The sequence below is a fragment of the Crocodylus siamensis genome, chromosome 10 (assembly GCF_052110815.1).
Source record: "Crocodylus siamensis isolate JL-2025a chromosome 10, ASM5211081v1, whole genome shotgun sequence".
Lineage (NCBI taxonomy): Eukaryota > Metazoa > Chordata > Crocodylia > Crocodylidae > Crocodylus > Crocodylus siamensis.
In genome coordinates this window covers 63,775,740-63,790,240 of record NC_143404.1, presented here as the reverse complement: position 1 = coordinate 63,790,240, position 14,501 = coordinate 63,775,740, and the positions used below count along the sequence as shown (strand labels likewise).

At 45.2% G+C, this 14,501-nt stretch overlaps 1 protein-coding gene across 1 annotated transcript in view; it reads right to left on the bottom strand.

The window, feature by feature from the left end:
• The window catches only part of RTF2 (replication termination factor 2), a 54,091-nt gene extending 40,166 nt beyond the window's left edge, over nucleotides 1-13,925 (bottom strand). The window contains exons 1-5 of the mRNA XM_090064343.1: nucleotides 13,795-13,925; nucleotides 12,106-12,200; nucleotides 11,913-12,003; nucleotides 9,731-9,870; nucleotides 6,090-6,168 (exon numbers count right to left, since the gene is read on the bottom strand). Of these exons, the coding sequence (XP_089920469.1) occupies nucleotides 6,090-6,168; nucleotides 9,731-9,870; nucleotides 11,913-12,003; nucleotides 12,106-12,200; nucleotides 13,795-13,863 (474 nt within the window). The 5' untranslated portion in view covers nucleotides 13,864-13,925. The remainder of the gene's footprint in view (nucleotides 1-6,089; nucleotides 6,169-9,730; nucleotides 9,871-11,912; nucleotides 12,004-12,105; nucleotides 12,201-13,794) is intronic.
• Nucleotides 13,926-14,501: the final 576 nt, after the last annotated feature.

Sequence of the window (14,501 nt, the reverse complement as noted above, 5' to 3'; positions counted from 1 at the left end):
TAGAAATGGACTGACTATTCCTCAGATCTTAGGCTACAAGCAGGTGAATGAAACTATCAAGTACTCAGCACAACAGAGTACATGAGGTCTGGCTACAGTTTAAGATCTATTACTATAATCCCCATTTAAAACAAGTCTTACCTACCATGTTGCCTCCTGACTAAATAAGGAAGAGAGACAAGATGCACAAAATAGGAAAACTAACAAATGCACGTTCTATGGGCTATGCTTTACTACCCTTGCATTTCTTCTGGGCATACACCCCCCTCCAACACTGCAACAGGTGTAATCAGAGGACCCATGTTCAAGCTGGTAACACTAGCATTACAAGTCCCTCCTCAAAAACATCCATGCAAATGCTTAGGTTTAAGACAACAGAATATGTTTTAACATATTTAGCATAGCAGCTAGCAGAACAAACCGTTAGTACTATATCATATGTGGGCTCACCAAAGTGCTTGTGACAATCTGCAAAAAACAGAGTGAAATACTGTGGAAAGTTTTGTGTTCTAACAGCCAGCCTGTTCAGAAAGGAATACTATTAATTATTAGCTACTTATCATAGAATATACTCCATCAAGAAAACAGACTTTTTTGCTTCATAAGCTTGCATGCATTTCAGTTTCTCACTACTGCATGAAGAAATACTGCACTGGGGGAATAGAGTTAATTACTGCTTGCAATATAAACAAATTGTTAACTACCGGAAGGCATAGAAACCAGTTCCCTCATGACTATTTAGAAAACCTCTGTTCCCTTCCTGTAGTTAATAAAATTCATGAGAACTTTACTGAAATATTTCTAAACAGCCAAATTAAAGCTGAAAATGCTGCACGATGTATCTAATTATCAGATCAATGTACAGAGCAGGGTTTACAGTTAATTTTTTTTTTCCAATAAAGCAATGTTGCCAGTGTACGAATTAACCCACGTACACCTTCTTGCAAATCAAAATACTAGGCAATGTTTTTTCAAGATCCTGAAAGTTCAGAGCCAAGAATGATTTATGAAATGTAGTGTACAAAGTCATAACTAAACTTCAGGTAATTCAATCCTTAGTAAAAACACAATAAATACTAACTAGACTCTGAAGCCCTAATCTTTGCTTCCTCAGCTTTATTATATAATTTTCTTTGGAGTTCTTGCACTGTCCCTCTCCATAAAATTAAGGCAACTGCACCAATGTTCAGTTAGGGCAATTAAATGTAAATCACACACTTTGATAATTTTGATACAAGCACAAACATCAAAAGAATCTCACGAAACAAGGGGTACTGGTTCATATCACTATTTTTTGTTTTGTTAAAAAAATTACTGTCTTGATAATGAACATTTATTTTAATTAAAACATGGCGATTATACAAAGATGACAAAAAGTACAGGATAGGGGGGTCAGGTTTTTGATCAGTTTTTTTCAGATCCATTTTAAACTAGCAGTGAATCTGTTCAAGCTGAACCAAGAGAGAAGTTGTTAAGAATTCCTATACGCCACTGCAGTCATAACAACACTGAACATAGCAGTAAAGTGCAGGCAGCAGCTTTTTTTTGTGTAGGTTCTTATACAGAGTTCATCACTGGAATATCTGAGTGCCTCCCAGTACCGCAGATGATTAACAATGTCACATGTCAGAGTTATGCGATTACAAAAGGTCATCTGCGCAGAGTACAGTGCCTTGTTTCAGGAGGTTTTCCTTAGCGGAAGCCAGCATGTGGGTTTTTTAATATACATTAAAAACACCATATAAGCACCTAACTCATGCCCTTAAGCAAGGGCAGGGTGAAAGAATTTAAGTTTCCAGCAGGTCCAAAAAGGTGCAAAGTCTGTGCTGTTTTCTAGGTCCTGAAAGTTTATTGTGAAGTCTAGGGCAGTACTGAGAAAGTTCTGGTCTCTCCTGCTAAGAAATTCTAGCTCTATTGCACCAGAGGACAGCTGTGGTCTTCATTACCATTCTTTGGATGCGTAATTACAATTCAAAATCTTTAAAAATTCCTTAGGAATGTAATTACAGAACAGGAGAAGATAATCATGGAAGGAGGGAGGGAAGGAAGTGTGGGGAGAAAGAGCACAGAGAAGAGGATGAAACTGGGAATCAAGCAGGACACAGCATTACCAATGAAGAGACAATGGAAGGGTTACACTGGGGGCAGTACAGAAGAGTCTGCCTCCGTCTGCATGCATGGTCCCAGCAGGATACTGTCTTACACAGTCCAGTGCTGACAAGTATTTGGATGTCTCTGAGGATTTCTTAGTGTTCAAGTGTGCTCCTCCTCAGGTGGCAGCATGCATGTAGCAACATGCCTGTGGGAGCTTTAAAAGCCACACAAAAACCCTCCTGCTTCCCTGGCTGGCCCCAGACAGGCTCCTGGACTGAGCCTATGTCAGGGGCTGAGCCTCCTATTTGCCCTCTTCCTCCTCACCCTTCCCCCAGTGCTTCAGGTTCTCAGGGATTCCCACTGTTTCCTCTTCCAACAGCTTGGGTTTTTTTCAGCGAGTCCACCAAAAGTTTTTCAGGGCCTGCCACCCTCCCCCCGCCATCAGTTTCCCACAAAAAACAGCACAATGGAGATTTCAATAGGTCCCTACCTATCAGTGGACCACCCTAAAAGAAAATAAATGTCTCAACACACATAAGAACAAATCAGTGGGGAGGGAGGAGAGGAGTTAGCAAACTTGTTTCCCTGTTTCTAGAATACTCTTACAAAAAGCTGCTCTCTGGAGCTTGAATTTGGTTGCGAATTTACATGGATGTTTAACTATGTTTGGACACAAACACAAGATAGCCATCTCTTCCTTTAAAACATTAAAACAGTACACACAATAGCATGCAATAAGCATAGTGTTTCCTTTCATCCTCAGACTCATGTACTAGACAATGTAGCTTTGAGACAGAAAGGCTGCCTTATTTCTCTAAGATGAGATGATCATTCAAGACCATCTGTCCTTTAAAAAAAATAAGAAAACTTATTTGATGCGAAGTGACTTAACAAAAAGGCTCATAAATTACTTCTGAGACTTAATACAGCTGCATATCTTATGGTGAAAAAGCGGAAATGTATGTTTTAATAATCCAGGTTCTACACAGACCATGCCTCAATACAGTGACTGGTTTACTACTTTCTTCCCACCCTCAACCCAAAAATTAGGAGTTCTTAACATGCACTTGACATGAGCAAAAGTCAAAACAACAGGTGTTTAAATGTTTTTACTGCCATTAGCAACCAAAACAAGAAAACCAGAAAACTTGCCAAGTCTGTAGACCACAGCTTGAAATTCATTGTGGTAACACAAGTCTAGGATTTCTTATTGCAACGTTCTATATCAGCTGTGAAAAACGCACTTAGATCACAGCTTGCTTATTTAAGGATTACAAAAAGGAATCAAAGCTGCACACACCCAAGCGCTCGTAGAACTGCTTCATATAAAACATGAACATAATCCCAACCCCAAAAACGGAACTCGGGAGGAGTGATACATACAATAAAATAAAGAAAAGAGGAAAACATATAGAAGGCAGCATTGAATGAAGTAAAAAAAAATAGGGTTTCTTAGAGTTAAAATGTCCTGAAATGAACCGTGGTAAGGGAGCAGAAGAAAAGGAGCATTAAAGAGTGGAAAGATACACAAGATGTCACTGGAAAGAAAGATGTGGGGTAAAAAACAAAACAAAACACCTTAAACTTGAGAGAAGGGAAAAATTAACAGGATCTTGGATTCAGAAACCATGTAGCATTAATGAAGGAAGAAAGAGACATAGGTGCAGGGTGGGAGGGCAGAGACCTAGACAGCAGGGCTGTGTGATGCTTTGGTCATCAATTCAAGTTGGTGGCTGAATCTGAATCAAATCAGGAGACCCTTTAAGTCTCTCCGAACCGAATCGGAACCGTCCAAATCAATTCAGAGAGATTTGGAGGGATTCGATGATTCTGACAGACACAGCTTTAAATGTTTTCTTTGTACATACCTCAAGGTACCAGGCAGCTCATCAAGGCTGAGATGGTGGGGCACATGGAGCGTCCCCAGTGGACTTGGCAGCAGACCCAGAACTGGACCAGAAGCACTTCTGGTCCACTTCTGGGTCCGCTGTGACCGCCCAGGGGACCCTCCCCCTGCACTCCAGCTCGGTGACTGGTGCCTCCTGGGTCGGGGGGGCACTCAGGGTCCCCACAGCTGACTGCCGAGCTGGGAGGGTGTGGGGAATCCCCCACATACTCGGCAGGGGACCCGGAAGTGGACTGGAAGTAGTTCTGGTCCATTTCTGAGTCCGCTGCCGAGCACATGGTGGGGGCCTCCAAGCTCCTGTGGGACAGACACTCCATCTGCCCCAGCACCACAGTGTTCACAAGCCGCACTGGTACCTTGAGGCACGTAGAAAAAACATTTAAAGCTGTGTCTAGGGCCAAGTCGCCGATTCTCCGAATCAGCATCGAATCTTCAGATTCAGCCAAATCGAATCAGGACAGTGATCCAAATCAACAAATTGAATCACTGTCCCCGATTCGGGCTGAATCCGAATCAAATACGGCCCATTTCACACACCCTACTAGACAGTTGTTTTTTAAATAAGTAAAACATTTTTTCCAGTTATGGGGAAGGGAAATCTACCTTTTAAGCCCATTTCCATCCGAGCAGGAAAGGGCAGGTCAGACAGAGGTCCTGCTGCCACAACTATTAGATACCTCATAAGCTTTAAAAAAAAAAGAATCCAGCTTTCCTCCCACACTATTGCCTTTAGTCATTTTTATTATCATAAAACTTTAACTGAAAGAAAGAGGCAACAAAGCTAATAGGAATGTAATGACCAGACACTTCAACAGCTTATTAGGCACAATACACTGTATCAAATATCTACCAGTATCATTGGTTAACCACCTATGGAGTTTACAATTACAGTGATCAAATATTGAGTAGATTTTTAATGATGCTAAGACATGGACAGACGAACCATTTGAATCACTGATCTCAGCTAAATGAACAGGAGTGAATCTCATTACACAATAAACTATTCCAGACAATTTCACAGCAAGTTTCCTTAGGTGCCAGTCAGCTCTATTAAATAAACCCAAGTCAGTATATTCAGCAATAAATCTAGCATTGCTTTAAAAAAAAAAGTAACACTGTCCCAAAATAGGGCCACACTAGCACAACTATTTAAAAATCTGTACATTTTAATCAGTTTTATCATGTGCACCAGAGAATGGCAAAGGATAGTTGATAATGGACAATTTTTCCATAACCTGTTGGTGTGGGATGTCTCTCTTTAACCTTAGAGACGCATGCATTTGTGTGTTTTAAATTCCATAACTAACTCTTGACATTCTCATTAACTAGACAAATAGCTAAGCCTTAAAAACCAAAAACCAAATAAATGAAATAACCGCAAAGCAAAATCTTAAAATGTACAAAACTTAAAAAACAAAGTGTCTCCAGCTCCTAAAATTCCTGACCTTGACATTGTGACCCTCACTTGCTCAGTGTGTTTTGTGCTTTTACCCTTTTCAAACATACATTTAAAATAAAATAAGTAAGCCACTTCCTTCCTCATCAGTCCTCTGCTGTAAGTGGAACTAGTTCAGGCATTAAAACTGTCACATCACCAGTTGCTCAGACCGTGTCATTAAACATCAGGCCTATGCACCCTCAAAGGCTAATCCACAAGGTGCACAACACCACTATTTCCTCTTATGTTATACTTCGGAAGAGGTCTGATTTTGCTTATCCATTGGAAGATAGCTCAATGTAAAAGGTGAGTCTTCAGCAAAGCAAAACTTTTCAATTTCAGTTTAAGGGGAAAAAAAAAAGACCGAAGCACCCAGAACAAATAAAACAAATAAAGTATTTTACTGTAGAAAATAGCTACTGCCAACCAAAACAGCCTTAGAATAAGAACATTTCCCAGGAAAACCCCAAAGGAAGTGATACGGGGTTATTAAACTGGCATTCAGTTATTTTTGGCCAGCAGAGAAGTGGCATGAATGGGTTTCCAGGGGCAAGTACCATTTGGTGCTGAAGAAAGCACATACAGTTATAGTCAAGCACTGCATTACAGCGACATTCCCCCACCTCTTATTTTTAAAACAACAAAACTTACCTTGTGGCAAACATCTGCTTTAACTTCTTTAAGAGCACGTTCAGAGAACACGCACCCACAATTCCGCAAGAAACAAAACCTTTCAAAAAGATAAAAATTAAAGTAACTGACACTGCCATTCTAAGAAACTCAGCTGACAAGTAAGATAAGTTATCTGTCTGAACACAAGCAACTGAAACTAAGCATCCCAGAGATGCTTAATGGGATCTTCAGAAAGGGGTGTCCAACCTTTTTGAATGTGGGGCCGGATCATGAACTTTTTATCACCCAGTGGGCCAGCAAGCCATATTCAAAGACCTTGTTCAAATTTGCTGATGACACTAAGGTGTGGGGGGATGTGGGCACGCTAGAAGGAAGCATCAGGCTACAATCAGACCTAGACAGGTTACAAGGGTGGGCGGACGAGAATAGGATGGGTTTCAACACAGACAAGTGCAAGGTGATGCACCTGGGGAGGAACAACCGGCACCATACCTACAGGTCGGGGAACTCCCCTCTGGTCAGCACAGAGGTGGAAAAGGATCTTGGAGTCATAATTGACTCCAAGATGAACATGGGCCGGCAGTGTGGGGAGGCAGTCAGGAAGGTCAACCACACCTTGTCGTGCATCCACAGATGCATCTCGAGCAGGTCCAAAGAGGTGATCCTCCCACTCTATGCGGCACTGGTCAGGCCGCAGCTGGAGTACTGCATCCAATTCTGGGCACCGCACTTCAAAAGGGATGTGGGCAGCATGGAGAGGGTCCAGAGGAGGCCACTTGCATGATCAGGGGACAGCAGGGCAGGACCTATGAGGAGGGGCTACAGGACCTGAACCTGTTCAGCCTCCAAAAGAGAAGGCTGAGGGGGGATCTAGTGGCCTGTTATAAACTAGTCAGGGGGGACCAGCAGGCATTGGGGGAGTCACTATTCCCCCGTGCACTGCCAGGATTGACCAGGAATAATGGTCACAAGCTGGCAGAGGGTAGATTTAGGCTAGATATCAGGAAGCGCTACTTCACGGTCAGGGCGGCTAGGATCTGGAACCAACTTCCAAGCGAAGTGGTGCAGGCTCCTACCCTGGGGGTGTTTAAGAGGAGGCTAGATGAACATCTTGCTGGGGTCATTTGACCCCAGTACTCTTTCCTGCCATGGCAGGGGGTCGGACTAGATGATCTACTCAGGTCCCTTCCGACCCTAGAAACTATGAAACTATGAAACATCACAGGAACACTGCAGTGGTAAAGAGCACTGTACTGTTAACTGCTTGCAAGCCCACTTGTGGCTAATCAGGAGAAGTACAAGGTGGACTTTGCTAACTGGTATAAATGATGCTGAAAGCCTTTGCAACAGCTGAGCAAGAAGCAAAAATGATGCAGGCTGAGTTGCACTGCAAATTTAATTTTTTTCATTTTTTTTGACTGGTGTGCGATAGTTTATTTTTATACTATTCCACTGGGTTTTAGCAGGTTTATTACAATCTCCCAGAATGCACTGAACTATTGTGGGACTCCAGGTTGCTATGTATCCTCTGAAATTTCAGTGTACCTAGGGAAATTGGAAATTATGAAGTACTGATCCCAGTATGAAAGCTTGAGTTCTCATTCTATTGATCAGCCTCCCTTTCAGGATTCTTCTTACAGTAACTATTCACTGCAATGCACAAACTTTAATTTTGACGCTTACTTGAAGATTAAAAAGAAAAGTCAAATGGAAAGTCTTGTGGGAGATTTGCTAAATGTACACTTCCTACACTAATTTAATCTTCTATATATTTTATACAGAAACACTATTATGTTAAGCTAGTTAACAAGTGTTACTTTTTATATAATCCACAATAATGTTATCAATATTGAAGTACATAAGCGCAAATACTGTTAACTAGTACATGAGTAATACCATCATTAAAAGCTCTCTGTCTGTAAAATACATGAGATTATACTTCCTTCACTTTTGAACAGTGTACTGTTTCACAAATTCATTAATAATATTTTCCAGGATAATATCTGTCAGCATAAGGACTCCCTGGGCCTCTGTACGTACAGTCAGAGTTAAGCCTTGTGACAGGGGCAGTTCTGAGACGGATCACTACATTGGTCCACCCACCTGTTTTGCCCACCGCACCTCTGATACAATTAATAAGTTGCTTTTAAGTGGGAGGTTTCCCTTTCTTTGCCCTAATACCAAGGGCATCCCAAGTGTCACAGATATACTACTATCTGTCATTCTCTGCCCCTCTGGCGCTAGGGCTCTCTGCACCCTTGTAGCTGCACCCCTCTGGCACTAGGGCTCTCTTGAGGCCTCCACCTCCCCTATAGCCTCATCTGCAAAACCACTGGCGCAAACACCACCATAGGCATAAGCCCCTGGGCTATAACTTAAACACCTAAAATGACAACAGCACTCTGCCCCTTAAGGGGGGCAAACTTCCACCCTTGAGACAGCATGCCCGGAGTTTTACTGCACTTGAGTGGTCAAACAGGTGGCACCAGGTCTCAGGCAGCTCCCTCATGCAGGAGCTCCTTCCCCTGGCAGTTGTCACAAAGAGGGCCCTGCTAGCTCCTGCCCTGGGCTTATATGCCCCACGGCCCTGCCTCCTTCTGGGCATCCGACTGCCTGCAGGTGCTAGCCAATTACCTCATTAGGCTGTTGCTCAGGCAACCTGCAGCTGTGGAGCTCTGCCCAGTTTGCAGCACTCCCTGGCCCAGCTGCTTCAGCCCTTAAAGTAGCAGGCACTTTTTAGTGCCTGGGTACAAGCCTTTTGCAGCGAACTCTGACTGCAGCCCTATATTGCAGCTATGATTTACAGATGAGGATCTTCTCTCCCAAAACTTTACTGCTTTGGGCACGAAGAGGGACTCACAAGACATACAGGCCTGATTTAATTATCTGGCTATAAACTGTACAATGCAAGTCAAGTTTCCTTGATTTTTCCAGCCTTTTCAAGAAGGGTTTCAGCCTCCTCTTTTCAACTGGATTCCAGACCTCCCACCATACAAGGTTTAGAAGGGAACTGTGAGGACACAGAGTTGTCTCCATACTCATCTTGATTGCCAACTTTGTTAGGGGCCTTTTCTGAAGTCCATGTGTATCTGTGAATCAAACGTTCTAGGAAGCGAGTACCCGCCTTGGATACTCAATATCTGCTAAAATGTGATTATCTGAACCTGACACTGCCACCTACCCACTTAGCCACCACTGGAAAAGCTAAAAATCCACCCAGGTTCAGCATCTAACAGCAAGGGAAACATTCCTTCACAGTCACAAAGAAAACATGGGAATGAGTGCAGTGCTGAAACATCTTAGAACCCAGACCCGCTCTGATCCTAAAGCGAAAAGAAATGGATGTTCCTTTTAAAATACAAAACAGTGTTAAGGGGCAGGACAGGAATATTTAACACTGCTCTTCCCCACCCCCACAAGCTAAAGGACATATCCCTAAGATGCTACCAGTCAACTTCTGTGTTCCAGGCCTCAACCTGAAGAGCAGAAGAACCATAAAAGAAGAGGTACCCCTTCTTTCAGCAGCAACAAAAATCTTTGCCAAAAGGGCTGTGGGAGCACCTTGGTTTCTGTAATATTCATTTTTAAAGCTCTACATTTGCTACTATTCAATTTAGCAAACTCTGCGGGGGTCTTATTTTTAAAAGGTAAATACTAACCTGTGCTTGCCATTCATTTCCAAGCCCACCACAGGGCAAATAAAGCATGCACACTGGATGTCATTATACTTATCCCCTTTTGTATTCCCTTTATCACCATTCCAGGCAGGATTATCAGTAAGATTCAGCTCTGTGACATTCTGAAACATAAAAAAAAAATAAGTTTTAAGATTTTTTTAATACACACTAAGGCAAACTGAAAAGCTAATGTTTCTGAAGAGATTCTTGCTGTATGCCTTATTATACTAAAGCTTTCCACAGCTTTGAAAGTTATGCAAATAATTTCATAGACATTAGGGCTGGAAGGGACCTCAGAAGATCATCGAGTCCGGCCCCCTGCCCCAGGGGCAGGAAGTCAGCTAGGGTCAAAGGATCCCAGCAAGATGAACATCCAAATGTCTCTTGAAGGCATTCAAAGCAGGTGCTTGAACCACCTCCGGTGGCAGTCTATTCCAAACCTTGGGGGCTCGAACAGTAAAGAAGTTCTTCCTTATGTCCAGCCTGAAACGGTCATGAAGGAGTTTGTGACCAATTGACCTTGTCATCCCTTGGGGCGCTCTGGTGAACAAATGTTCCCCCAAATCCTGGTGAGCACCCCTTATAAACTTACAGGCGGCCACCAGATCACCCCTGAGACTGTGCTTTTCCAGGCTGAAAAGCCCCACGGCTCTCAGCCTTTCATCATAAGGTCTGTTTTTCTGACCTCTGATCATGTGCATGGCTCTCCTCTGGACTCTCTCAAGCTTCTCCACATCCTTTTTGAATTGTGGAGCCCAAAACTGGATGCGGTACTCCAGCTGCAGCCTCACCAAGGCCGAATACAGCGGGAGAATAATATCCTGGGATTTGCTTGAGAAGCATCTCTGGATGCAAGCCAGTGTTTTGGTCACTTTACTAGCCGCAGCATCACATTGCAGGCTTGTGTTCATCTCGCTGCAGGTTTTTCTTCCCAAGGTGGAGAACCTTGCAGTTTACCATGTTAAACATGATCAGGTTCTCATCTGCCCATTTCCTGAGCCTGTCAAGGTCAGCCTGGATCACCTTCCTGTCCTCAGGTATGGATGCTTTACCCTACAGTTTAGTGTCATCGGCAAACTTGATACCAGTCCACTTTTGATACCAATGTCCACATCATTAATAAAGATGTTGAATAGCGATGGCCCAAGGACAGAGCCTTGAGGGACCCCAGCTCCCCACTTGCCAAGCATAACTAACTCATTTGAAAAATAAGAGAAATATTCCATTCTCCCAGAATGGAACTGGAAGTAGTTCTCTCAAGTTAATCTATAGAGTATTAGATTTTCACACAGAGAAGCAATATCTAAAGGCAGATATTTCAGTTCTATGGTGTAATACGGGCAGCGCTCATTTTTAATACAGGACCTCAGCTTCAGGAGGCATATTATCCCAGCACGCACTGCTCCACATCAGAAAGGTCAAATGCTTAAGCAGATCATGGCAGAGCAGGCAATGCTTAACATATCAGTCCACAGAGGCTACATCTTCCAGAGCAGCATTTCCCAACTGCTGTGCCATCAGGCATGTCCAGGTCTGAAACAGCATTTGGGGCTGGAATCACGCCCCTTGCCTGCTGCTCCTGCAGACACAGACAGACAGGGAGCATGGTTCCAGCCAGGCAGGGAGCATGGCTCTGGCCCAAAATGCCATCCGGCTGACAGGTCGCCACCCCTCCTCCCCAGTCAGTGTCCAGCTGGCTGTACGCCCACCCCCACATCCGGTGTGTCATGGTGCTTTTTTATTTAGGTAAGTTTGCTGTGGGGCGAAAAAGGTTGGGAAACACTGTTCCAGAGCAAAGAGAAAAGAGACTAGCTGCTACACATTATCTATGCTCGATACAAATTTTAGCTACTCAAAAAGTTAAAAATATTGTCCTCAGCTAACAAAAGAATGGACACTGCTATCACAAAATATACTGTCCTTAGTTATCACAGCTATATCTCCAATATTATAACTTAATACATCACAGCACCACATCAGCCTGATAATGAAATTTTGGATTTATCTGAGGATCTATACAGATTTACAAATATCTGTGTTAAATAGTTTGCAGTTTGAAGAAGAAAAGGTATGAGAAGATAACAGAATTAAGATATGTTACTATCTTGCCTTGTGCATAACACTTAACTTTGGCATTTATTTATATTAGGTACACTGGCTTTACCTTAATGCTCCTGATGTGTGATGCAGCTTCCACGACTTTATCAGATGACTTATCAAGTAAAAACTCAATGACGGCCTCTTTGTTATATAGCCTACAACATACAATTTATCATCAGTATTCTGCGACTTTTGTAACCCACATTTATTCAGAATTTACTTTTAAGATCAAGAAATCTAAAGAAAAAAACCCATACCTGCCAAGTTCACAGGCTACAATTGGTCTGCTTAATTTTTCTTGACTCAGAGCGCAGTAGTACCACCGAGCCACTAATTCTGCATTTTTGTCAACCTGAAGAGAGGGAAAAAAGAGAGAGAAAAATGGGGAGGGAGATGTCATTTCTTTCAGAGAAAGCTTTTCCAACTGGGAAAATTAACACTTAAAACTTTCCTTTGAATACTCTGGCCAAATCCTACCAAATTACAAATGACCACTCCTTCTCCTTTCAAGCTCATCCCACAAAAGACTTCTGCAAACCCACCCCATGAAGTTCAGGCACAACTTCAAAATGATACGTGGACTGCCTATATTTGATTTTGAGCCCAATCCTGCTAACCCTTCTTTATACTGATAGTACAGATTTCAGACAGGAGCAGATTGTTAGATTATCAACCTGTGGAGGAAACTAACCATTCCTAGTGATTCCCATCCTATTTCTTGGGGCACCTTGCTGGAACAGACCCTTTCATTTCTCTCCACTTTCATTTGTTTTCCCTTCCTTTTACTCTCCCTTGCTCTTTTCCACATTTATCTCCCACTGTCGGTAAGTTGTTCCCTACTTGGGGTGGGGCTCTGGCCATCCAAAACCAAGGGGAAGTGTGACAGCAGCCCTGGAGCAAGGTTGGAGCACCAGGCTGTTCCTTTATCCTAACCAGTGAAGACAGCCCGCCCTGTGCCACAAAAGAAAGAAACTGCCAATGGCTTTTAATAGAGGTGCACTGATACATTGGTCTGATATCGGATCAGCACCGATATAAAGAAAATTGACAGTACTGGAAACTGGCTTTTTTTTGTCGGATGTGGCCGGTAAATGCCACGTGCAGCTGCAGTGTGTCAGAAGTGAGGAGCACAGCTCAGCAGCTTGGGAAGCTGTGACCACCTGGTAAGTCTGTTGTGGGGGAGGGCAGATCGAAGCCACTGCGGTGAGGGAGGTAGTGGGGCAGCAGCTAGGGCTGTCAAGCCAGGGTGGCACAGGGCGCAGGACAGAGGTGCAGTGGCTTATCTGGGGGTTCAGGGGGGTGGAGGCGGCTCCTGCTGCTGCGTGCATGCCAGGAGAGCACAGGAGGTGGGCACCCTCGGATTTGCCTGGGCCAGGGCAGGCAGCCGCTGCGGGCTGAGCCAGGCTGTACTCGGGGCAGGAAGCAACACTAGGAGGAGGGATTATGCAGGGGCTACAATTAATTTTTGGGTAGCTACAGCCCCCACCCCCATCATAGCCCCCTCTCAGCACCACTGCCACCCACCCCAGCCCCCAGCGGGAAGAGCCCAGAGCAGTCCCAGCCCCAGCCCGCCCCGCGCAGATCCAGGGGACACACACTGCCCGTGCCCTCCTGCGATGTGCACAGTGGTGGGAGTCATCCCCCTTCCCCGGACGAGCCGCAGCTTCGCCCCATGCCCGCCCCCCCTCCCCTCCGCAGGGGCCTCGCTCTGCCCCCCTCAACGGACTGACCAACTGACGCTGCATCAGAGACCGGATCGGAGCCGGCCAACGCACGTCCGGTATCAGCACCAACAATCGCTACCGGTGCACGCCAAGCGTCCAAGGGGCCGCTTGATAGTTCACGCGAGGCAACAAACGCCAAGCGCCCGCGTAACCGCAGTGACACGCCCACGATGACCCCGGGGTAGCTCAGCCTCTGGCCCGGCACATTTGCTCCCTGCCTACCTTCTCCACCTTGCGCGGCCCCTTCACCAGCTCGTGCCGCTTGGGGATGGTGCCCCCGTCGCAACCCATGGCCCCCCACTCCGCGTTTCCGGGCCAAACAACTCCGCTTCCGGCTCGAGGGACGGCGCTTCCGGCGCACGGAGATGACGCAAGCAGCGCGTGCCTAGCGGCCGTTGCGTAGCAACCCTCCAGTGGGCGGGGCGCGGTAGCTGCGGCGGGAGGATGCTGGTATTTCCAGATTCAGCCCTGGTCGGACCCAGAGCAGTAGCGGTGCTCCGGAGGTGCCATCCTGGAGGCAGGGAGCTGAGGCAGCACATGCAAAACCCCAGGTCTTTCTTGCGGAGGCCTGACCTGCCGTTGGGGTTTGCAGAGAACGAAAGGCGTCAGCTGCCACCTCCCGGTTCTCACTCGCTCACTTACCACGAGCGAGACAAGCTCCAGAAGAAGACGTATTTGCATGTTGTTTCAGCGGACGGTAGTTTTCCACAAAGATGGCAATTCTGAGCTCCCAGTACGACTTCGGTACGGAAGACCTGGCATTGCTGAGCACGAGGCATCGGAGTGCCCCTACGCCGTGAAGCTCTCCATCTCCCATCCTTCCCAAGGCTTCCCAGAGCTGCCACCAGCCTGGGCAGTGAGAGGAAACCGCAGCCCTGGGGGGCTCCTGGGACGCCACAGCCCCATCGCTATTCGTGAGAGCTGCTAAG